The sequence below is a fragment of the Onychomys torridus genome, chromosome 5 (assembly GCF_903995425.1).
Source record: "Onychomys torridus chromosome 5, mOncTor1.1, whole genome shotgun sequence".
Taxonomy (NCBI): domain Eukaryota; kingdom Metazoa; phylum Chordata; class Mammalia; order Rodentia; family Cricetidae; genus Onychomys; species Onychomys torridus.
Window position 1 is genome coordinate 23266042 of NC_050447.1, and position 25935 is coordinate 23291976.

The 25935-nt window shown below is 46.4% G+C and overlaps 1 protein-coding gene across 1 annotated transcript; it reads right to left on the bottom strand.

Annotated features, from left to right (window-relative positions):
* Positions 1-913: 913 nt before the first annotated feature.
* On the bottom strand, positions 914-25355 carry Got2 (glutamic-oxaloacetic transaminase 2). Its single transcript, XM_036188495.1, has 10 exons — positions 25152-25355; positions 13385-13541; positions 10773-10901; positions 9246-9305; positions 7900-8061; positions 7640-7744; positions 6455-6605; positions 5395-5560; positions 3074-3224; positions 914-1921 (listed from the first exon to the last, which is right to left on the bottom strand). The coding sequence occupies exons 1-10, from the start codon at positions 25238-25240 to the stop codon at positions 1799-1801; spliced, it is 1293 nt and encodes a 430-aa protein (XP_036044388.1). The 5' UTR covers positions 25241-25355; the 3' UTR covers positions 914-1798.
* Between the last annotated feature and the right edge of the window lie 580 nt (positions 25356-25935).

Here is a 25935-nt window from a genome sequence, read left to right on the forward strand (position 1 = left end):
TAAAGCTGTGTGCCACTGTGCCAAGTTTATGATTTTGGGGCAGAGTGAAGAGATGCAGCAGATTTCATTTCATTCTTTTCCAGATTTATGTGTGTTGTATGCAATGTGAACTAAGTGTTCTTAGGGCCCTTGTCAGAAGAGTGTACTGGATACCCTGGAACTGGAGTTAGACTGTTGTGAACCACCCTGTGGGTGCTGGGAACCCACCCTGGGTCCTTGGCAAGAGCAACAAGATGTGAACACTTGTATCATCATCTCCCTGTCCTTATTTCATTGTTCCATCTTGCCAGGCAGTGTAGGTTTTGATATCTTTGTTAAAAACTGGATGTTTAAGCCAGACAGTTGCGGCACAAGCCTTTAATCCCAGCACTCCGGAGGCAGATCTCTGAGTTCGAGGCCAGGCTGAGCTACACAGAGAAACCATGTCTTGAACTCCCCCCCCCCCAAAAAAAAAAAACACCACCACTAGATGTCTGCAGCTGTGTGGATTGATTTCTGATCCTCTGTTCATTCCCTTGGCCTGTCTTTGTGTCCACCTGGTGCTGTTGTCTTTGTTGCTAGAGTGCACTATGCAGCAGAGTCTGAGATCAGTATTATGATACAGCTGGTAGTTATTTTTTGCTAAGGATATGATACCTGTGGTCTTCCGGGTTTCAATATAAATTTGGTTATTTTTTTCCAGCTTTGTGAGGAATGTCAGTATTTTTTCCTTTGTTACACTCTACCCTCCCATCTCCTGAGGTCTGAGGAATTACACCTTAGGTCAACACCTTAGGACCAGACCAGAGCTGAAAGGCAGGATGAAGAGCCAGATGCATTTCTAGTTGGGCTTACTCAGCTGGACAAACTTCAGACTTTAGAATGTACATCCACCCTCCCCCTTCCTCCCAGTAAGGAGAAGAGTAGACAGTGGCTGGGTCTACAGTAACTTTAATGTAACAGAGAAACCAGGCGGCAGCCAGTCTACAGGATTCGAGCAGATGGTGGTTATCTTTCCAAAGGGCGGAGTCTGAGCCGGGCTGGCAGCACACAAACCCCAGAATATCTCCTGGTCCTACCCTGCACTGTCTGACTCATGTGAGGAGACAGGCTGTGCAGCCAGGATGCAGGAAGGGGTCCAGCTGGGCAGAGGCCCCATCCAGTAGGAGCCAATCAGTGACGGGGACTGAAAGGGCAGGTTCCCACTCTCCACTGTCCTCTGCTGAGAACGGAGGGGCTGGCATGAGCAGAAAACTCTACTCTCCATTCTTACAGAAACCCTGACAGGATGAGGTTAATGGTCAGTCAAGCAGAATGGGACGAGACGCCAGAGAAGTGTGATGCCAAGAGACAGGCTGACGAGACAACATTTACTGTCCTCGCCGAACTGGCGACAGACCCGGTGGTTTTGGTAAAGCATGATTTCTGTACGGGATCCGCTGACACAGTCGCTCCACACCGGGACAGCGCACACAGGGACATCTGCTAACTAGGTGTTTCCCTCTCACAACCTCTAATATGGTGGCCTCAGGTGGGTCCCCGGGGGAGCCCCTGGCACCATCTGATGCTTTCGTAAAGCCATGGGTTTTGGTGCTGCGATGTTCTTGCACGTGTAAACTCTTTCAGAAAAGACAAAAGGATGAGGGAGTTTGGTTTAGAGCCGACAAAGCTGCAGACACCAGCCGTGGAGCCTCCTGCCCTTCCCCTTTTCCGAGGAACACATTCGTTATGCACTGTGGTTGAAAACATGATCTACTCACCACCATCCCCCCCCCCCCCCGTCCCACACGTGACTCTCTGTTCCTTTGCACCCTGGTCATTACTTGGTGACCTGGTGAATGGCATGGGCAAGGTAGCCCACGTTGCCAGAGGTGACCCCTGCCACGGAGATGCGGCCATCCTTCGTCATGTAGACCGAGAACTCCTTGGTCAGCCGCTCCACCTGTAGAGAGAAGAGAAACTGACAGCTCCCGGAGGGGAAATTCTTTCCAGCCCTCGCAGAGCACACGATAGTCAACTTGTTAAAACAACAACAACAAAATAACAAAACCTTAATTTTCTCACTTAAAACAGAATTCGGTATGTTTAGATAGAGTAAAAGAACAAGCCGGGTGGAGGTGGCACACGCCTGTAATCCCAGCACTTGGGAGGCAGAGGCAGGCCTGGTCTACGAAGCGAGTTCCAGGACAGCCTTCAAAGCTACAGAGAAACCCTGTCTTGAAAAACAAAAAACAACAACAATGAAAAAGAAGAATAAAAAGCTATTTTAAAGTAGGATGATGGGGCCTGTGAGATGGCTTAGCGGTAAGGTGCTTGCTATCAAGCCTGATGTCTGAGTTCATCCCCAGAGCTTATGTGGTAGGAGAGAACTGACTGACTCCTGAAGGCTGTCTTCTGACCTACACTCTTGCTATGGTGTGTGCATTCGTACAGACAAGAAAAATAACTACGTTAAAGTAAAATTGTGATTTCCAATGCATAAACCGGTAGGAAAAAAAATCTAAGCGGACTTAGGATTTAGTTATGATAGCTAATTTCCCTTCCCTTTTCAAGTACCAGCCGTCAGCATAAGCACACACAAACAAGCCATCACATACCACATGCAAAGCCCTGGGTTCGATCCCTAGCACCGCAAAAAAACAAAACACATAAACCCCACAAAAGTCCCTTCCACCCCACCAACAAACTAGAAAAACCACAATAAAACCAAAACCAACCAACCAAACAAAACCCCCAAACCAACCCCCCACAGGGTATATACTTCAGAAGACTGCAGCATCATGGGAGATTCAGACAGAAAAACAAGGTGGGGGGCTGGGGGAGAGATGGGGGACAAAGCCCTCATCAAATGACTGCAGTCCCAGGTATGGGGTGAGGTGTGGATGCTGGAGCCTGAGTGACCAGCCTGGGCCTCATCTCATAGCACCACAGTGGCACCACCAAACCCATGACCACCACGTGCCTGCCACCTGTACCTAAACAGGCTCTAATCAAGAAAATGATTTCGTAGGTGACCACTGACAGGTTCTGGCTTGCCTTTAACAGACAGGTCTAATGTCTCCAGGTTGGCTGTGAGAATCAAGAGCCCACTCACCTGCTCAGGCTTCAGGCCAGTGAAACAAAACATGCCAATCTGGTCGGTGATGTGCTGCCAGTTGTGGGATGAGCCCTCTTTCTTCAGGTTTGAGACCAACTGGGTCCTCATGCTAATGATGCGGTCGGCCATGCCTTTCACTTCTTGCAACCTGTTAGGAAACAGACAGGCGTCTTGCTCTGGCCAAGCATTCCATTTCACTTGAGTTCATCGTCTGAATGCCTTAACCCCTAGTCCTTAACCAGGTCACACAGTCAGTGGCTGGTGGACAAACATTTTAAGTTTTTTTTTTTTTTTTTTTTAACTGTAAGTACTTTGCTTGGCAACTTTAGAAAAATTAAGTGGCCAGCGCACGCCTTTAATCCCAGCACTCGGAGGCAGAGGCAGGAGGATCTCTGTGAGTTCGAGGCCAGCCTGGTCTACAGCACAAGATCCAGGACAGGCACCAAAACTACACAGTGAAACCCTGTCTCAACCCCCCCCCCCCAAAAAAAAAAAAAAAAAAAAAGAAAAATTAAGTGTAAGGGTATTTTGCCTTCAGTGTACATATCATATGTGTGGCTTAGTGCCACTGGAGGCCAGAAGAGAGTGCTGAATCTCCTGAAGCAAGAGTTACAGGGGGTTGTGAGCCACCTTCTAGATGCTGGGAATTGAACCCAGGTCCTCTGGCACAGCAGTCAATGCTCTTTGTTTTTTTGAGACAGGGTTCCTCTGTAGCTTTGGAGCCTGTTGTGAAACTTGCCCTGTAGACCAGGCTGGCCTTGAACTCACAGAGATCTGCCTGCCTCTGCCTCTCGAGTGCTGGGATTAAAGGTATGCACCATCACCGCCTGACTAAATTGTTTTTTTTTTTTTTTTTTTTAAGATTTATTTATTATTATGTATACTTTGGAAGAGCAGCCAGTACTCTTAACCTCTGAACCATCTCTCCAGCCCCCCTAAATAGTATTTTTATTTGAGCCACTGAGCTGGGAATGGTGATGAACACCTGCAATCCCAGCACCCAGGAGGTGGAGGCAGGTGGGTTGCCGTGTTTGAGACCAGCCTGGGCTCAGTGTGAAACCTTGTCTCGGAAGGGAAAAAATAAAAAAAGCAGAAGGAAGCAGCTGGCATTTGGCTTCACCACACCACAGGTCAGTCCCGGCTTTACCACACCACAGGTCAATCCCGGCTTCACCACACCACAGGTCAGTCCCGGCTTTACCACACCACAGGTCAATCCCGGCTTTACCACACCACAGGTCGGTCCTGGCTTTACCACACCACAGGTCGGTCCTGGCCAGAGCAGAGTTGCTCCTGGCTTTTGAATGAGATCAGATTTTTAAATTTTTGGAAGAGTCACCTAACTATTCACTCTTAAGACCTGGGTCCTCCGGGGACTCAGCATGTGACCTGTGTACCCTACATGCACTGCTCACCTAGCAAAGCTCTGCTACGTCCCTCTGGACAGAGAACCACTTTCTACCTTCTCCCACTAGCCAGTGCTTCCTGACAGGCCATCTTCTCTAGCTCCCTCAACACTACTTTCTTTGTTTGCTTTTGAGGTGGGGCTGCATGTAGCCCAGGATAGCCTCAAATTCACTTTGTAGCCAAGGTTGGTCTTTCCTGACACTGGAGTTATGATTTTTTTTTTTTTGTTTGTTTGTTTTTTGAGACAGGGTTCCTTGTAGCTTTGGAGCCTGTCCTGGACTAGCTCTGTAGACCAGGCTGGCCTCGAACTCACAGAGATCCACCTGCCTCTGCCTCCCGAGTGCTGGGATTACAGGCGTGCGGCACCACTGCCTGGCGAATGATTTTGTATTACTACATGGGTGCTGGAAATTGAACCTAGGCCCTCTGTAAGAGCAATTAAGTGCTTTTAACTGCTAAGCCGTGTTTCCAGTCCAAAGTAAATAAATCTTTTAAAAATTATTTTAAAAAGATTAACATTAGAGAATAGGTATTGAGACTGAATATAGCTAATAAAAACCCTAAGTATGCAGAAACACTGATTCAGGGTTAGCCAGTGAGAAAAAAGTACAGGGCCAAGGATATAGATAGCACAGTGGAGTGCTTGCCTACAGGCCTGACACCCTGGTCTGACCCCCAGCACCACAAAACAGGAGTATCTTCTGGAGGAAGGTTCCTATGCCAGGTACTTCAACTGAACTCAATTTTAAGGGAAAGCAGGTTTGACTAAATGCACAGATTGTGGCATAAAAGAGACAGCCATTTCTGAATTTCTGGGAAATAAACTTAGTTGTGCCAACAAAGTACACACTTCCTCTTCTTCATCTTCCACACGTGGAACTGTAAGGTACTAGACCGCACGGAATCATTACCATTGCTTTCTCAAGTCTGGGGAGGTCAGGATGGTGGCTGCGATGCGGGCGCCATTGAGAGGTGGGTTGGAATACATGGGACGGATCAGGATCTTCAGCTGCGACTCCACCCTTTTGGCTTCATCGGCATCTTTGCAGATCACAGTGAAGGCTCCCACACGCTCACCTGAAAAGACAGTGATACTGTCTTCTAGCCCTCTAAAGCAAGCAGTGACGAAATTTGCTACATGGTGTCTGTTCTGTCAGAAGAACCACCACAGTAATGTATGTTTGAGACAGAGCATCACTTTGGAGATAGGGGATTCTCCTGTCTCAGCCTCCAGTCAGGGAATTACAGGTTTGAGCTACCACCTGTGGCCTAATAGTTCCTTATTATTATCATTATTAATTTATTTTTATTATTTTTGAGACAGGGTTTCTCTGTGTAGTTTTAGTGCCTGTCCTAGATCTCTCTCTGTAAGACCAGGCTGGCCTCGAACTCAGAGACCCGCCTGGTTCTGCTTCCCGAGTGCTGGGATTAAAGGTGTGCGCCACCACCGCCAGACATTATCACTGTTTTTTTTTTTTTTTAACTATTTCTGGGGTTGGAGTGGTGCACAACTGCGCACATGTGAAGGTCAGAGGGCAATTTGTGGGAGTCAGTTCTCTCCTTCAGCCATGTGGGCTGAACTCCAGTCATAGACTTGCTGGCAAGCACCTTTACCTACTGAGGCACACTGCTGGTTCAGATGTCTTTTTAACGTTCTTTATCCTCTTGGCTCTTGGCTCCTATATCAGTTACTTTACAGAAAGACTCAGTCGCTCTTTCTTCTTTTTTTGCTACAGGAACTTAAGGACACTGAAGATATGGCTAAGAAAATCTACAGTCCTTTTTCTGTCTTAGGAAGACTACATATAACCAACACACAAATATGCACACACATGCATATGAGCACATACACACACCTCCCCATTCAGGGACTACCTGGTAGTCCCTCTAAATTTTCTGCTTTGGGGCATTCTCCCCAAGCTCTCCTTTGAGTTCATCAGAATACACCTTACCCTGGGTCCTCTAGCTTACCATATAGGCCCATGTTCTTGGCATATGATTGGCAGACGCAAACATTAATGCCCTGCTCGATGAAGTAGCGCACAGCCCAGGCATCCTTATTGCCGTCACCACTGGCAAAGCCTTGGTAGGCCATATCAAAGAATGCAAACAGATTCTTTTTCTGGGAAGGAACAAGACCAGAGTTTGAGACAGGCACCTGCGGACGCCCCGTTATTACATGTGCTGTCATGGCCCACATTTGTTTCAACCAAACAGTCAACAGTTTCTCCACACATGGTGGAAGGGAAGATGTCTGAATTCCAGAGTTAATTTATCAACATACTTCAAAGTATTATTATTATTATTTTTTAAATACTTTGATGGCTATGGTTTCTCAACAAACACTGACAAAAGAGAACCTTAATCTCCAGTGCAGGAGGCACTTCTAAGGCCTACAGTAGTCTGGGATATTATTTTGGGGCAGGACTAGCAGGACTTTCTGACGAAGCACTATCCTACACCCTGGGCTCACAGATGACCCTATGAAAGTGTTCTCTGCAGGCTCCTTCTGTGTCTCACTCTATTGTAAGCTGAGATTGTTTTTTTAAAGATTATATATATAGTGCTCTGTGCTCTGTCTGCATGAGTCCCTGCAGGCCACAAGAGGGCACCAGATCTCATTACAGATGGTTGTGAGCCACCATATGGTTGCTGGGAATTGAACTCAGGACCTCTGGAAGAGTAGTCTTAACCACTGAACCATCTCTCCAGCCCAAGGAAGCTGAGCTTTGACAGACCTGCTAAGAATAGGGGCAGATGATGGCAGGGATATTTTTCTCTCTGGGAATTCTGACTAGTGTCTTCCATCACAGCCTACTCTTCTGAAAGAGAAGTCAATGCTGAGCAAAGTAGCAAGAAAAGGAAGACGTGCTTGAAAGGATGAGCAAGCAGGCACCGACCAGGACAAATGGAGGTGCCACCAGCAGGCCTCTTGGACCAGAACAGCTGTTGGCCAAGGATAAGTTTTTGACAGTTTTATCAGAACTCACTACATCTGGGCCAAAGGATGAATTATTTTCAAACTGTTCACATATCATCTATTACTGAACTGCTAACTTTGCAAAGGAGGAACCTCTTCCTGGCAGCTTATCCATGTGTGGGTTTGGGGCAGGCCCAAGGCTAAGCAATGAGTCACTGACATTTCATCCCGCTCACCTTCACCACCGCCGCGATCTCCTTCCACTGCTCTGGACGCGGGTCCACACCTGTGGGGTTGTGAGCACAGGCATGCAGGAGGAGGACGCTCTGTTCTGGGATTTTCTAAGGAGAAACAATGGAAATTTTGCTGTGCAGCTTTAAAGGAAATAGCCAGCATGCTATGGGTCACTGTTAGCTGAGAAGTGACAGAGAACCTGAGACCTGGGAGTCAGGTGATGAGAGCAGCAGGAGATGCCAGTCTGGAAAGGCACACTTACTGAAATGTCTTCCATGGCTCCTGTGAAGTCAAATCCACAAGTCTTGGGGTCATAGTATCGATAGCCTTGTAGCTGCATGCCGGCATCCCTGAAGATGGGTGTGTGATTTCCCCAGGATGGTTTGGGAAGAAAGACATCTCGGCTGAACTTAAAAAATCTTTGCTGAAAGATGGGATGAAAGGAAATGAAGAACGAGGACAAAATGCCAGGGTTTTCTTAAGAGAAAGTCTTGTTCCTACTGACAGTAGCAAGATGGTCTGGGTGGGGCACCAGGCTGACAGTTAATCTGGCTCTGATGTGAAACACCTATGCAGACCTCACTGACTGAATCTCCTTTATAGGGACTGTGCTGGCTGGTCTTAACATCAACTTGACACAAGCTAGTTATCTGAAAGGAGGGGACCTTAATTGAGAGGAGGCCTCTGTAAGATCTAGCTGTAAGGCATTTTCTTAATTAGTGATTGACGGGAGTGGACCCAGCCTATTGTGGGTGGTTCCACAGGCTGAGCAAACCATGGGAAGCAAGCCAGTAAGCAGCATTCCTCCATGGCTTCTGCATCAACTCTTGCCTCAGGTTCCTACCCTGTTTGTGTCCCGACTGCTTTTGAAAATGAACAGCAAGGGTTGGAGAGATGGCTCAGCAGTTAAGAGCACTGACTGCTCTTCCAAAGGTTCAATTCCCAGTAACCACATGGTGGCTCACAACCATCTGTAATGAGATCCGGTGCCCTCTTCTGGTGTGCAGGCATACATGCAGATAGAACACTGTATACATAATAAACAAATCTTTAAAAAAAAAAAAAAAAGCAAGAAAGAAAATGAACAGCAATATGGAAGTGTAAGCCAAATAAACCCTTTCCACCCCAACCTGCTTTTTAGTCATGGTGTTTTTGATGCAGCAATAGAAACCTTAACTAAGACAGGGACTGAGTAAGTTAAAACACATGCTTCCTACTAATGGTACATGCTGCATTGGGTATATTGGCTCGTTTTTAATCCCAGAACTCAGGTGGCAGGAGGCTGGTGGATCCCTGTGAGTTCATGGACAGCCTGGTCTACATAGTGAGTTCCAGGACAAGTAGAGATACAAGTAAGACCCTGTTTCGAAAAGAAAAAGCAAAACCAAACCAAACCCCCCACCACCACTATATGCTCAATACGCGGACTCATTATTACTTATAATAATCATTATTACTCATGATTCCTTATAATTTCTCCACAGTACTTCCTTTTTTCCACCAGAGAACAGGAAAGAGGAAGGCTGATGTAGGTGGGTAGCCACACATAAGCTAGGAGTCCTGTTAACCTTTAGTGTAATGTCCTTTCTGGAAGGAGTTTCCACTCACCAGGAAGCTGGCTCCGATCCTTAAGGCTCCCGTCCCGGAAATGGTCTGCACAGTGACAAACTGCAGAGGAGGCAGAGGGTCAGTCACTCTCCCCTTTGCACTTTAGAGCTTAATTCTTTTATCTACTGATTATTTACTTTTATAGGGATACTTATTTGCTCTCTCTATATGAATATCTTGCATGTTTATATGTGCACCATGCTCATGCCTGGTGCCCCAGGAGGTCAGGAGGAGGTGTCAGATCCCCGGCAACTTAGGATCTGGGGTTACATATGCTTGTGAGCTGCCACATGGGTGCTGGGAATCAAACCCGGGCTCTCTAGAAGAGCAACAAGTGCTCTAAACCACTGAGCCATCTCTCCAGCTCCATTTAGTTACCTGCACTGTGTGTGTATGGGGGATGGGAACATGCCATGGGGTGGATATACAGGACAGAGGACAATTCTTTGTTTGCTGGTTCTTTCCTTCAGCTGTTATGCAGGTGCTGGAGATGAACTCAGTCACCAGGCCTGTGAAGCAGCACTTTATCTGCAAAGCCATCTTGCTGGTCCCAGAGGTGAATTCTGGATGGCTCTGTTAGAACCATCCATGGCACACGGAAAATTCTGGGATATAAAAACTCCTCCTCAATATGCCAAAGGAGTGAGTTATGCACATACAAAAAAATACAAAGACACAAACAGTATGTTCAAACATCATTTTAGAAATATGTAAAATCCAACAACCAAGGTTCTTTAAACAATTAGATAGTCACCAAGTATATTGGGATAGTGTTGGTATAGTTTATTTTGTTTTTATTTTCTGTGGTGCTAGGGTTGAACTCAGGGCTTTTGCACATGCCAGGCCAGCATTCCACCACTGAGCTATTAATACACATTAGCCTCTGTTTTTACATCTTAGGCAGAAAAATAAATATGGGAGTGTATTCATTAAGACACACCTTCCTTTTTCTTACAGAAGAAAGCAAGCCAGCCAGTCTGCACGTGTGTCTTTTAGGATCGTCGTTTCCTCTGTCTGTGCCCACCTGGGCTGTGACAGGGCAGTAGGGACAGCCACACCTGTCCCCTTCCCTGCCCCCACAGTCTACTCGTGGCTGGTTCCCTGTTGCTTCTTCTGTCCCAGCTGGAAGCTTAACACATGATTGTGGGGACTAATTATAGGCCCAAAACTAGGCCGCCCAGGGAGGCATTTCTAATTCTTTTTTTTTTGTATGTGGAGCTGAGGATCGAACCCAGGCCCTTGCGCTTGCTAGGCAAGCACTCTACCACTGAGCTAAATCCCCAACCCCCACTTCTAATTCTTATTCAGTATAAACATATGAAACTCATCAGCACAACAGCAAACTGGGCCAACGCTATTAGCCAAATTCTGTCAAACTGTCAAGATAACTGATATAGTTAAACTTCCTATCTAGAAAGTAGTTATCAGTAAGCGTGGCCACCTCAGGCATCACACACAAAAACACTGACTTACAATCGCTAGGTACGAACACGGTGCCCGTGTGAAGCCCAGGCCCGCCTGGCTTACCCGGCCACTTTTCAGCACTTCGCTGTTCTCACCCAGGGCCAGTTCTGCAGAAGCCTTACAGAAGTCCGCCAGCCCCCCGATGGGCAGGTACTCTTTGTCCAAATTTTTTGCAGCAATCTGGGCCTCTGCCTAGAGGAGAAAATATGTTTTAGTTTCTTCTCCCTCCTTGCACCTACTGTGAGGACAATCAATGTTTCATGAGGTAAATGTCTGAAGCAAATCCATCCACACCCCTCTTCCACTCTGAGACGTTTCTGTTTGGGCAGGCTATGAACTCCTGGCCCTTTGTGATCTTTCTGCTCAGCCAGCAGGCCTTATAATTCATTTGAAGTTACTGTTTAAGAAGGATAAAGTGAAATATTTGATATTTTGTACATCAAATTTTTGTATATATTTGTATGTAATATACATACATACATATATATACACATACATACAAACATACACACATTTCTTTCTTTCTTTCTTTCTTTCTTTCTTTCTTTTTTTTTTTTTTTTTTCCGAGACAGGGTTTCTCTGTGTAGCTTTGCACCTTTCCTGGAACTCACTTTGGAGACCAGGCTGGCACAGAGATCCGCCTGCCTCTGCCTCCCGTGTGCTGGGATTAAAGGCGTGCGCCACCACCGCCCGGATATATATTTCTTGAGGAATAAAATTCTATTATTCATAAGGTTTCCCTGTATGGACCAGGGTGGTGGTTTGGATGAGGATGCCCTATAGGCTCATATGCTTGAATTCTTGGTCCCAGTTGGTAGAACTGTTTGGAAGGATTAGGAGGTGTTGGAGGAGGTTTGTCACTAGAGGCAGGCTTTGAGGTTTCAAAAGACTCCCGCCATGCCCGGTGTGCCCTCCCCCTACTTGCAGATCAAGGTGTGAGCCCTCAGGTGTTCCCCACCATGACTTTGCTCTGCTGCCATGGACTGAAACCACAGCTCAATTACACACTTTTGTATATGATTTGCCTTGGTCAGGGTGGTGTTATCAGTACCAGAAAAGTAGCTAAGACATGCAGGTTGGCTTGGAACCTATTTTGTTTTGAGACAGGGTTTGTCTATGTAGCCCTGGGTGTCCTGGAACTTGCTACACAGAACAGGCTGGCCTTGAACTCAGAGATCTGCTTGCCTTTGACTCCTGAGGGCTGGGATTAAAGATGTGTGCCACTATGCCCAGCACAAGTGTGTGTCATCATCCTGGCTGAGAGGTTTTTACATGGAAAGGAATTATGGTAGTTTGAATGTAATTGGCCCCCATACACTCATAAGGAGTGGCACTATTAGGAGGTGTGGTTTTGTTGGAGTTGGTGTGCCTTTGGAAGAAATGTGTCACTGTGGGGGTGGGCTTTGAGGTCTCCTATGTTCAAGTTATGCCCAGTGACACGGTTCATTTCCTGTTGCCTGGGGATCAAGATGTGGAACTCTTAGCTCCTTCTCCAGCACCATGTCTGCTTACACATGGCCATGCTTCCTGCCATGATGGTAATGGACTAAACCTCTGGAAGTGTAAGCCAGCTCCAACTAAATGTTTTCCTTTATAAGAGTTGCTGTGGTCATGGTGTCTCTTTACAGAAATAGGATCCCTAACTAAGGTTACCATTTAACATAATAGGGATCTTTTGAAATGCAGAAGAATAAAACTTACGAGCAACATGTTAGGTATATGTGAGAAGACAAAATCAAATTGAACGTTTAAAAGGAATGCATTTCAGGATATATGCTAGTCCAAGAACTTTCACTGTGTGACTGTGGGCAAAATATTCACCCTTCCCAAGTCATAGGGCTGTGGTGAAGTGTTGATGAGAAAATGGACAAGAGTGCCTGGTTGTGGTGCAGCCTGCAACAATAGCTTACCAGTCACTGAATACACTTTTAGGATTTGTCTTGTGATGTTGAGCATCAAACACAGAACCTTTTGCATGCCAGGAAACACTCTACCACCCACATCTAGTATCTCCAGCCCTGAATAACTTTAAAACCAACAAAAATATTACTAATAGGGGGCTGGAGAGATGGCTCAGTGGTTAAGAGCACTGGCTGCTCTTCCAGAAGTCTTGAGTTCAATTCCCAGCAACCACATGGTGGCTCACAACCATCTGTAATGAGATCTGGTGCCCTCTGCTGGCCTGCAGTTATATATGCAGACAGAATACTATAATAAACAAACAAACAAACAAACAAATAAATAAAATCTTTTAAAAAAAGAAATATTACTAATAAAAATGTAACAAAAGTAGAGACTGAAAGAAGTTATCGTGTAGTTCAGCAGGAAGGGTGGACAGCACATGCCTCTATAAATGGATTTCACCCCAGCAATCAAAATAAGAGAAATGGAAAATAACAATGGCAGCTTCATCCACAGGTGGCTGTTCTTCTTGTTAAGAGACAATGTTAAAATTCTAGCCCTCTTGTACCCTCTTAGGATCAGGCACCAGGTCTGACTTTTGATCTTGGAGAAGACTTGTGGCTGTGATCCATGTTCACAGCTAAGGAAGATCACAGCCTAGAAACCCAGGTGACTGACAAAGCCAGTGCTAGAACCAGAACCCTGGGGCTCCCGAGTCCTGGTTAGGCACTTCTTTCCACACCCTACATAAACAAGACGGGTGCTAAGCTCACCTTCCGGACACTGGGGAGCACGTAAGGCTTCCCATTGTCATCTCGGTAGGCACCCACTCCCAGGTTCATCTTTTTGCTGTTGGTATCTCTCTTGAAGGCTTCAGTGACCCCCAGGATGGGATCTGGGGGTCCCATTTCTACATGGGCCCACCAGGAGCTGAAATGAGAAATATTTTATGTCAGCCACATGAGCTAGATTCCTATGGCCACATATGTCTCCAATCTGCCAAAGATCTGTTTTGGCACATGTGTTACACAGAGGTTACAGAAACAGGGACCAGCCATCCAATAGCACAAAAGCCTTTAGAGACCAGAGATAAGTATCTTCAACACAGATATGACAGATGCAGAAAGGGAACATCCAGGTTATTTTGGATAGGATATGGTGTACCCACAGGTTTAAAAGAAAAATTTCCTTCAACCGATTACCAAATAACGAAATCATGAAATTTGCAGGTAAATAAGCAGAATTAAGAAAAATATTATAAGTGGGGTAACCCAGACCCAGAGAGACAAATGTGGCCTGTTCTCTTATCTCTGAATCCTAGCTCGGAATCTTTAGATGTAAGTACGTAACCTGGAGTCGCCACATAAAACAGGGAAGACAAAAGGGACCATGTGGGTGAAGGAGAACAGATACTCTAGAGAGGGGATGGGAGACAGGTGCCATGAAGGGGAAATGGGAAAAATAGGGGGAAGAGGGATAAGTAACATTAAGAATGTTTGAGTATCTTACACACACACACACACACACACACACACACACTGACAATGACAATGTTCCCCAAGAGCATTAGACTATACAACAAAAGTCCCAGTGCCAGGCAAGGGAAACCTTCCTTCAGGTCAAGGGAGTCAAGGAAGCTCTCAAAATGATATGGCTATTGCTGTTGTCCTTGGTTGATACTCAGAAATTGAAGGGAAGGCCCTATTGCTGGAAATACCACATGTCAGGCAGATGGCTTGGAGAAATTGGGCTGGAACTGATCTGGAAGCCTCTTCCTGTGGACTAGCTCTCATGGTATCCTAAAATGCTATGCAAGCTGCCAAGGCGAGAGGAGCAGTCCTACAGTAGCCCTACCCAGCTGTAAAACCTACAAACCACAACAACGACCACCACGGCAAGGTAGCTCCACAGATGCTATACTGGCACTGGATCCTGGAGGCAATCAACAGCGGTCCAGTTGGACTGAAGGTCCACTCCACAGGAGGGAATTCGTGCCTGGTATTGTAAGTCCAGCCTACTGTCTGTGCCGTGTAAGATCAAGGACCCTAGAGGAGAACTCATTACTGTCACTTTCCTAAATCAGTATACCTTTTAACTGGGTTCTAAGTATTTACCCGTATGCCCACAGCTAAGTGGCTTACGTTTCTTCATTAGGCTTGAAGTCAGCAAGTTCCAACAATCCTTCAGTCTGCACCCTCCTGAGAACTAGGGTTACAGGTGTGTGCAGGATGGCCAGCTGGGGCGGTGCTGGGATCAGAATTCCTCTCCTAACGATTGAGAAGCACGTCCTCTTAACCCTGGACCGTCTCTTCAGCCCGACTCCTCCTTATTTTGGAGACAAGGTTTCTGACCAGAGCTGGAGCTTGCCCTTTTGGCTCGACTGGCTGGCTAGTGACCCCCCGTCTCTGCACATATGCCACGGTTACACACATCTACCACTGTGTCCAGCTTTTACATGGGCGCTGGCAATCTGAGCTCAGATCCTCATGCCCGCCTGGCAAGGACCTCTCCCACTGAACCACGTCCTCAGCCTCTTCAACAGTCATCCACCGATGCCCACGGGTCACCTGAGCCAGGCGACCCCAGTGCCCCCCATCTTCTCTTGTTTCCTGGTAAATCACGGGATGCAATATTCAGTACCCACTTCTCAGCTTTCTGTTTTTTATTGTTTTGATTGGATAGTGTAATTAAGGTTGTGCTTCAGAAGATAGAAAATGTGAAGGAAAGATGATCCAGAGCCACACTTCCTGAATTCACCTACTGAGTCTATTCCATGTGTGAACTTAGGGAACTTCCTTGACCGATAAAAATGAGCTTACAGGTGTCTACCTGAGAGGCTTGTGGTATGTTAGTGTCCATAAAGCATTTGGAACGCCAAGTGTCACATACATATGTGATACTATCATTTAGACAGTGGGCTGTCCGACCACTGTTAGAATGTAGTAGGTCTATTTATTTATTTATTTATTTAAATTATTTATTTTTCTATTATCTGCTTGATACAGTATAAATTCTTATCCTAATAATGAAATGTTTCATTGAGGCTTGCCCAGTAATTGAGTAAAACCAAAACTTATTTTTTTTCCTTATTTGTTTATTTTACATACCAACTACAGTTTCCCCTTCTTCTCCTTCCATTCCTTTCCCTCACCTCCTTTCTACATGCCCCCATCCATTCCTCAGAAAGGGTAAGGTCTCCCATGGGAGTCAACAAATATCAATGAGGCAGGACCAAGTTCCTCCCCCTGCATCAAGGCTGAGCACTTTAGGAAGTAGGTTCCAAAAAGCCAGCTCATGTGCCAGGGACAGATCCTGGTCCCACTGCCAGGGGCCCCCCAAACAGACACAAAACTGTCACCCACATGCCAAGGGCCTAAAAACCAAAACTTATTATAAGCCACAGTCATCCTAGGGTCCCCCCTGCTATGGAGCTTCTCTGGTTCTGTGGGTTGCAGTCTGATTGTTCTTTGCTTTATATCTAGAATCCACTTATGAGTGAGTACATACCATGTTTGCCCTTCTGAGTCTGGGTTACCTCAATCAGGCTCAGCTTTCTTATATAGCCTCTTTTGATTTTATTTAGTTCACATGTGGCCAATAGGCTAGTGGCCACAATCAATGACTGGGTTGGTTTTAGGTGCCAAGTATTCTACAGAAGGATTGGCAGAAGTTTACTGTTTATTAGGTAAGAGTTGAAAATCTCTCTCATGTGCCCCTGTGTGTGTACACACATACACACACATACACACAGAGGGAGAGGGGGAGGGGGAGAGAGAGAGAGAGAGAGAGAGAGAGAGAGAGAGAGAGCGCGCGAGCGCAATCGCACCACTATGTCTGGTTTATGTGGTTGCTGGGGATTTGTGCCTAGCTCCTTGGTTTGTTTTCAAACCTTCAGTTCAGGTGCTTCTGTCAATCTGGAGCTTATACTAGGATTTCTGCAGCTTAAAAAAGAGAAAAACAAACCTCACCATGTGTCAATAACGTGGAAAGACTAAGGACCTAACTGACATGTTTTCCACCTCCCGACAGTACTGATGGACTAGATTACAAAATCCTCAGATAAAAGGCCTTTGTTATACTTCTCAGTACTAGAGCAATCAGTTCATCCATTCCCAGGCTAATGAGAAACCACATCTCTGTATTTTGAATGTACTATTTTACAATTTGTTTTCAGCTTGGTTCATCCTCAACCAGTGTAAGTTTAGGAAAAACAAAAGCCGCATCAGATAAATACGTAACACAAATGAAAGGCATAGCTGTTTTGAATAAAAATTAAATTACTGTTACTTACCAAAGGCTTAGTTATATAAACTCAAATTCCTAAAATTTTTCTAAGTTCATTTAAGAAAAACAGTGGGGTGGGGACATGGGAGAGGGAGTGGGAAGAGGGGAGGTTGGAGAGATAGAAATTCAGTGTACCCATACATGAAATCCTCAAAACATTAAAACAAAATCAGTAATTAAAACTAGTAAAAATCCAATTTATATGAAATGGGATGAATTATTTTGGAAAACTTTATTTTCAATAGTAATTATTTATTCCTATTTTCATTAATATATTTTATTTTTTAATTATTTGCTAGTGAAGGGTTCTACTGCTGAGCCATCCGCTAGTCTACATTTATTTTTCATGTGTTTAGACTTAGAGGAATCGGAGAGGTCCTGTTTCGTACCCACCCTGCCCCTGACTGCTAGCACCAGGAATTACTGTGAGCACCAGGAGTTACTATGGCACATCCAGTTACAGAGCCCTACGACACCCTGTCTATTTTCCTAGTTTACTTTTCGCTTGTTTTTGTTCAGTACTTTCTCTAGGACACACATCGCTGTTATCTCCTTAGGCTTCTCTTGGCTCTGAGTTTTCCTTCCCTTGTCTTTGATGACTTGGGATGCTTTTGGTGAATTCTAGCCAAGGACATGGCCCCTGTTGTAGAATACTGCTTTAACTAGGCGAAGGTGTGCTACATTTGTTTCTGCTGTGGAATAGCTTTACCTGTGTAAGGTGGTGCTACATTTTGTTTCTCTGCTGTGGAATATGACTTTACCTGTGTTAAAAGGTGTGCTCATTTGTTTCTGCTGTGGAAATACGAACTTTACCTGTGTAAAGGTGGTGCTACATTTGTTTCTGCTGCGGAATTGCTTACCTGTGTAAAGGTGTGCTACATTTGTTTCTGCTGTGGAATATGACTTTACCTGTGTAAAGGTGTGCTACATTTGTTTCTGCTGCGGAATATGACTTTAACTGTATAAAGGTGGGTTACATTTGTTTATGTTGCATTTGTTTAATGATATAAAGATGTGTTACATTTGTTTCACCTTGCCTGACTAAAGCACCTGACTGGCCTAATAAACTGCTGAACGGCCAATAGCTAGGTGGAGAAAGGATAGGTGGGGCTGCCAGGCAGAGGGACTGGATAGGAGGAGAAATCCAGGCTCAAGAGAGAAAGAAGAACGAGAGCGGAGGAGAAGGAGGGAGATGCCCGGGGCCAGCCTGCAGACATGAGAAGCAGTGAAAGTACGATATAAGAAGGAAAGAATGGTAAAAAGCCCCCTAAGTTAAAAGAGCTGGCCAGAAAAGAGCTAAGCTAAGGCTGAGCATTCAAAACTAATAAGAAGTCTCCACGTCACGATTTGGGAGCTGGCTGGTGGCCCAAAAGAAGCAGCATGGCACGGGCCCCTTTTGAGGTTTTCATACAATCAGGTTTTAAGAACAATAAATATATTTCATTACATGTCATTGAAGACCATTTCTAATAACCTTTACGTGCTCAATGTGTTAATGGATTGGTTATGTGGAGGCTACATGGATATTTCTGTGACCGGGCAGACATTGATTTCTAAGTAGATTTTAAAGTTTATATACTTTGCCTCTTCTTTTGACATGCTCTAGGGAAAGCAGAGCTGTGGTCATGGTATAGGCATGCTTTCGGCCACACTTTAACAGGGGATAAAGGGCATGTGTGCTGAACTCTGTCATGAGCGTTCCTGTTTAAGATGCCTGGGTGGGGGGGATTCACATCCCTGGAAACAGAAGTTAAAAGATGATTTTTTTTTTTTTCCAGAGCTGAGGACCAAACCCAGGGAGGGCCTTGTACTTGCTAGGCAAGCGCTCTACCACTGAGCTAAATCCCCAACTCCCGATTTGTTAATCATAGCAGTCGAGAGCACATTGCACCATAAGATATACAACTGGTTTTGTTTCACAAGAGAGAAAAAAGTTCAGTTTGTCCTGAACTTCTGACCTTCCTGATTCCTTTTACTCTTAAAACTTGGAGGAATCCAAAGAACTTTTGTGAATTTTTCTCCCTCACCTGAGATTTAGTCACACAAACATCACAAGACAATGGCAGCCTCATGCAGACGGCAGTCCCTGAGTCAGCCGGCCTTAGCCTTCTCCTCACGCCTTCTCCTCACACGGGACACAGAGAGGCCTGCGAGTCTGCAGGAGGCCTGAGACCCTTACCTGGCTGGAATCATAGGCGCAGATGCAGCTTCAGCCTCTGGCTGGAAGAGTCAGTACTCTTGGTACTGTGGGCTATGTGCTCTCTTCCGTCCCTCTCACTATGTAGCCTAGGGTGGCCTGGAACTGTTAGGCCACTTGCCCACTCTTCTGACTGCTGGGATTACTGTGTCTGGCTATAAACACAGTTCCTGAGCTTGCAGTGGGTAGTGTAGGTGAGTTGACTAGCTAGCTGAAGCTCCTCAAAAAGCTCCTGTTTATGTGGGCTGGAACTATTACTATTTAATGCACTAGAAACTAAAACTGAGAAATTCCTAAGCTACTAATCATTTGAAAACAGGAATCATAGAAACCATGTACAGCCCAAGGTAGTAGCACACACCTTTAACCCCGGCAGAGGCAGAGGCAGAGGCAGAGGCAGAGGCAGAGGCAGGTGGATCTCTGTGAGTTTGGGGGCAGCCTGGTCCACATAGTGAGTTCCAGGACAGTCAAAGCTACATAAAGAAACCCCCATCTTCAAAAACCCCAAACCAGCCTGGTGGTAGTAGTGGTGGTGGTGGTGGTGCAGCACATGCCTTTAATCCCGGCACTCGGGGGGCAGAGGCAGGCAGATCTCCGTGAGTTCCGAGGCCAGACTGGTCTACAGAGTGAGTTCTAGGACAGGCACCAAAACTACACAGAGAAACCCTGTCTCAAACAAAACAAAACAAAAACAAAAGCCAAAAACCAAGAAAGGAAGGAAGAAAGAAAGAAACCTATGTACATTACCATAAATAACACCGAATATTGCTATGAAAAGTCTTGACCTGCCAGGTGTGCATGTTTATAACTCCAGCACCTGATAATATCTGTGTTTCAAATATGAAAGGATGTATGAGGACAAACTTGGATGGTGAATCTTGTTTTAATCTCTTTCCTTCCATCTTTTTGGTTTTATAACCTCCTATGACAGCAAAGTTTTCATCTCCAATGACTGTATGTTTTTGAAAGTAGTAATGTGGGCCTACTTAACTGGAGAGGTAAACCTTCACCAAATCTTCAGAAGAACCAGAGTTACGGAAGGGACATTCCTTATGCCCCTGACAGACAGCTTCCAGAGCTCAGTATGTATGTGCGGATCTGAGGTCCCTGTCTCCTTCGCGGCAAAGGTCCACATCTCCAAGGGCTCCAGGGGTGAGAGTGCATTTGTCAGCGTTGATGGTGTGGCCTCATGTTGTCACCTTGCTGTCCTCAGAGCAGCCTTTCTCCTTCCTAACACTCTTCTGGGCAGGAGCCATCCTGCCAGGCCCAGGATGGAAAGCAAGTATCCGAGAGAATGTGGGAGAAGCCAAGCTATGGTCCCTGGTTTCTAACTCCGAAAAGATGCTACGATATGCTATCATGTATCAAGTTTTTTCAGTCTGGATGGGCCAGTTCCCCTGGTGTAGTGATTGTGTGTGTGTGTGTAAGTATGTATGTGTGTGAGCATGTGTGTACATGTGAGCTTAGGACAGTGTCTTACTATGTTGACTGGCCTGGAACTCATTCTGTAGACCAGGCTGGCCTCAAACTCAGAGATCTGCTTGCCTCTAAGTGCTGGGATCAAAGGTGTGGGCGACCAGGCCTGGCTATATACACAAAATCTTTAAAGCACTGGTTCTCAACTTCCTAATGCGGAGACCCTTTTAATACAGTTGCTTATGTTGTGGGGACCCCCAACCACAAAATTATTCTGTTGCTACTTCATAACTGTAATTTTGCTACTGTTATGAATAGTAATACAAATATCTGATATGTAACCCCCAGAGGGGTCTTGACCCACAGGTTAAGAACCACTGCTTTGGCCGGGCGGTGGTGTCGCACACCTTTAATCCCAGCACTTGGGAGGCAGAGCTGGGAGGCAGAGCTAGGTGGATCTCTGAGTTCGAGGCCAGCCTGGGCTACAGAGCTAGTCCAGGACAGGCTCCAAAGCTACAGAGAAACCCTGTCTCGAAAAACCAAAAACCAAAACAAACCAAAAACCAAAAACCAAAAACAAAAACCAAAAAAACCCCACTGCTTTAAGGTGTCCTAAATCGACGACTATAAACTTGCTGTGCGCTAATGTGCTAGGAGCCAGGACTGTAAGGAGTAAAACATTAATCCCTTCCCACCAGATTAGCCGTGGGGTGACCATCAGAGAGGTACCAATAGGGCAGCCCTGGCTGTGATTCACGGGGATGGTTTAGGTCCAGGAAACTGAGTATGTTTTGGGGGAACCCAGAGAAAGTCGACCAAACTCCTGAAGGAGAGTCGAGGGTTAAGGGGTTTTCCAGGAGGACCTATGAGCTGAGTGCCAAGGATGAGAGGGGCCGGAGGAAAGGTGCATGCCACACGGGCTGAAGGTGGAGGCTGGGTAGAAAACAGAAGGTACGGAAGGCAGACCCCAAGTGACTTAGGGAAGTGCTCAAGTTCTTTCCATAATCATTCTAGTCTCTGCTACGTGCTGCTTTGGGGCACAGTGAGTCATTCACTAGGATTTCCTTCTCAACAGTGGCCCACAGAACCTGCAGCTAGTTAGTACTCACCAGCCAGCCTCACTCTCCATGAGTAATGCTGGTTGGCAGGCTCGGTGCGGCTGGGTAAGGCTCCCAACAGGAGAACCTCAGCCTCCAGAGCTGAGCTCGGTGGGCTGTTAACTGTTTTTAAGAGCAGAGTTTTCTGGTGTGGGATTTCCCAAGGTTTTACTTCTCCCAATAGTCTTTCTGTTTGTTTATTTTTGTTTTTTCGAGACAGGGTCTCTCTGTGTAGCTTTGCGCCTTTCCTGGATCTCACTCTGTAGCCCAGGCTGGCCTTGAACTCACAGAGATCCGCCTGGCTCTGCCTCCCGAGTGCTGGGATTAAAGGTGCGCGCCACCACCGCCCAGCCTGCCCTGGGTAAACCGCAGGGACTCAAACAGCTTCCCACTAAGAACTGCGTGAGTAGAGGTAAGAGAAGTGACTCCACATCTCATCTGCTAAATGGGCATAACCATATCTATCTCACAGGGTTGGTAGAAGAAGGGAAACACCCAGAAGAGCCGGGCAGAGTGAGGACCTGATGCTAACTGGCATTAGTTTCTATGTTACTACAATACCGTCATTCATCTCGGCCGCTGGTCCAGAGCCCTGCAAAACCAGTATGTAGTGAATCCAAACAGTATGTAGTCATAGGAATTTAGGGCCAAATGCATGTCTTCCTGGTTTTAAAATTATTATTCTTTTACACTCTCAGGTGACATTATCATCTCTTCCCATCCTTAGCTCTAGGCCAGGAATAAAACCCTTGGTCCCTTTCCTCTTTTTGGCTGTTGCTGTAAGCTGTGAGGAAGAATTACAAACTTTGAAACAACTCAAATAGGTTTTGGTTGTTTCTCTTCTCTAGTTCAGACAGAAGCCATGCCGCCACCTGCCTATGGACGTCACTGTCATTAACTGCTGAGTGAAATGAATACTTTGAATGTCAAGGACATACAAACGTCCAGAGAGCAACTTTCATTTTTAAAAAAGGCCCTTAAACAATGACAAAGTTGCCCCTAATCACAAGGACAGACATATCGTTGTTAAATAGTGTGAACAACACTTACATAAAAAAATATAGCATGTACATTTCTTTTCTCTAGAAGCCTCAGCCATGAATATTCTTGCATATCTCTTAAAAAGAATCTCCACACAATTTCAAAACACCAGATTTTAGGCATTCTAAGCATAGGAGCAGTAATCCTTTGATTAGCTATGAGTGATTAAGTTCCAGGTTCTCTATGTCCCTCATTATCCCATGCCTTACAGCTGAAGATTATAGACATGAGAGAGCTCTCTTATTTGTAAAGTAATGGCACTAGGTGAAAACAGGAGTGCTCTCGGGGTAAACTGATAACCTATGGCCTGCAGAGGGATTCCTACCAATGCCCTTTGGACACAAGTGCATGGCCACAAACATTGAGCAACAGTGACCATCCAACCAAAAGACGCTGGGTACAAAGTATTCAGATAAGCACGTCCAGCTCAAATTCGTTGTATTTCCCAAGGCTTTGAAAAGCTTCCCCTTAACCATATTTATTTAAGGTCTCACACTATAGCACAGGTTGGCCTGGAACTCACTGTGTAGCCCAGGAGAATGGTCTTGTATTCAGGGCACTTCTCCTGTCTCAGCCCCCCAACATTTTGGTTTTGGTACATATTTTGCAGCACTATGGTTCCCTTTATGTGAAGATTTTGATCTAAAAATGCAAAACATGAAAATGCTGCATTTGTTTAAAAATGAAGGCTTGGAATAAAAATGTTCAAAGTGAAAAGCATTCCATAGGCCAGGCATATGTCTCAGTGGCAGAGTGCTTGCCTAGTATGCAGAGGCCCTGGGTTCGATCCCCACTGGGGGGTGGGAGAAGGAAGCTGAGTGGAGTAACACTGGGAAGGTACAGGCAAGATCACTGAAGCATGTTCCAGGCCAGCTTGGTGTACATAGTAAGTTTCAGGCTATCCAGGGCTATATAGGAACTCCATCAGAAACAACAAACACAGACAAACAAAAACCAGCCACTGATGTAACTGCTTAGATACAAGTCTGAACAAAGTTGCCAAGGGCTCTGCTTTCCCTTACCTTAAATTCTAACTGGGAAAAAAAGACAAGGAACATCCATCAGGCTCTCACAGCCACAAGAGTCACTACACTGTACCCAAAGAGAACCTCCCCAAGCAGTTTAAATAAAGCTCAGGCCTTTCGGTTATATACATAAGACAAGGACTATTTTAAGGTTAAGACAATGGGAAAGATTTTCTCCTATCCACAGAAGTACTCCTTTTTGTTCTCCAAATTTGCAGCATAAATAACTTCTCTAATTCTCCTCATCAGGGGGCTAGGCTTAAAAAGGGCACACATTGGCAATAGGCCAAAAATAGGCTCTGGACAGGACAGACTGTTCTGCTGGCTTGAAGACTACCTGAACACCTTCAAAGGAAGGCCAAGGCAAGTATAAAAGGTTAAGCAGGCATTGCTCCTAGTTAGTATGTGCTCCAGGTACTATACTGGTTTCTGCAGTACTCAAGGAGATTGCCTCAAATCTGCTTTCTTGGGTGAAACGTTTCTCTTGGCTCAGGGAAGAATTAGGAGTTACTAGCTCCATTTAGGCCCTCAACTTTTCTCAGCACATCTCAGTTCAAGATGACACATTTGTCATTTTTTTTTTTTTTTTTTTTTTTTTTCTTTTAAGCGAAGTCACTTCTCTCTGTCTTGCTCACAGCTGCATCTCCAGCAACTGGTCCAGTGCCTGGCTTGGAGAAACTGGGTTACGAAATATTTAGGGGACGAAAGAGCCGATTGAGATGGAGAGAAAGATTGATGGCTCCCTGTCAGCCGAATCTCCCAAGGGCTTAAAACAAAGAAAGTGCATTGCACTCCATCTCGGCTCCTTCCCATCCAAAAGCCCAATATGTCTGACACGGAGGGAAGGATGCACCACGCCAAGGTCACAGATGCAGGAAGAAACGCAAAGTCTCGGCACCCCGAGAACCTCGCTCCGTATGGTCACATTCCCCTCGGACACACACGCAGCCGTCAGCTTCCACGCAGCACGGCCAGATCTTACCCTCTGGACCCCGACAGGTGGGCCAGCTGCCCAGCAGGGCAGCTGGTCAAGGGCATGCGCGCCCCCCAGCGCCACAGCCAATCGGTGACACGCAGCTCCGGCACCATGGCCAATCGGCGAGAGGCTGGCCCGGCGCCGCCGCCCACGTGCTCACCCCTTGCCCCGCACCCCACCGCGCGGAGTCAGCATCTTGGACCCCCATCACCCGCTAGAATGGGGATCCGGGTGCAGCCAAGAGCCACAGTTCCCGTCCCCGGGGACTGCGCTGGCTCGCTGTCCAGCGATGTAGGGGAGGGAGGAATGAGGGTTCCTGAGGGTCACCGCGAGGCGCGGATCATCGCCCTCAGTCCCGGAGCAGGGGCCCCTTGGGAACACGGAGAGTGAGGGTGCCTGCGTGTGTTAGCGCGCGGGGCGGGGTGCAGGTCTCGCAGCGTCCACAGCACGGCTGGGCAGGGGCAGGCCCGCGGTCCCGCTCCATCTCAGTATCCCTCGGCTCACCTGGCTCTGGCAGAGGCTGCGGCCGCAAGGCCTGGGTGAAAGGCGGCAGCCACCCCGGAGAGGACGCGGCTAGAGTGCAGCAGGGCCATGGTGGGTGGCAAGGCGGCAGTGGACAGAGGCAGAGCCGGGAGCCCAGGGAAGCGTCCGCAGGAACCGAGGCGGGCTGCTAAAAGGTGAGGACACTGACTTCCCTGGGTGTGGCTAGAGCGGCGGAAGGAGTCTTGTCACAGCGGCCCCTGGCGGTCCGGGGCAGAACGAGGACGCCTCCGTGGAGGTCATGGAAACCCGCAAGGACGCTGCTAATTCGCAGGTCTATGAACCTGTGAAGCTTGCAGTGTGTGAGGATGCGCAGAAATGAGGTGCTCAGCACTCTGCATCCAGTTAATCAGCCTGTATGTCAGAGGCAGTTGCCGGTGTGCCAGTTTGAAAGGTGGGAAGTAATCTGACGCCAAGGAAGTATTTTTTCCCCAATGCCGCACAGACTTAAAAACACAGTGTAGCCTTTCTTTCAACACTTTACCTACCAGCCGGACTTCCCTTAAGTGCGCGTCTCTCTCAACGTCCGGAATGCTTCCATGTCCCTGTAACAGAGAGGACAGCAGGTGTATTTTGTGGGGCAGTTGTGAGGATTAACGGAGATTAGCCGATTATGCCTAAAAACAGGGCCTGATTAGTAAATACAAACTAGCCCATGGCCAACGATAAACTGTTGCACATCAAATCTTCATAATTACGTTTGGAAGAAATTGAATACGTTTTTAAAGGGTAGGGGGATGAATGTGAG

Bases quoted from the DNA above. Each gene is read 5' to 3' on its own strand.
- Got2 (XM_036188495.1), bottom strand. From the start codon at position 25,240: ATGGCCCTGCTGCACTCTAGCCGCGTCCTCTCCGGGGTGGCTGCCGCC. The intron at 13,542-25,151 runs GTGAGCCGAGGG...TTCTCATTTCAG, and splicing joins GCAGCCTCTGCCAGAGCCAG to CTCCTGGTGGGCCCATGTAG. The intron at 6,606-7,639 runs GTGAGCGGGATG...GTTCCTTCCCAG, and splicing joins AGATCGCGGCGGTGGTGAAG to AAAAAGAATCTGTTTGCATT.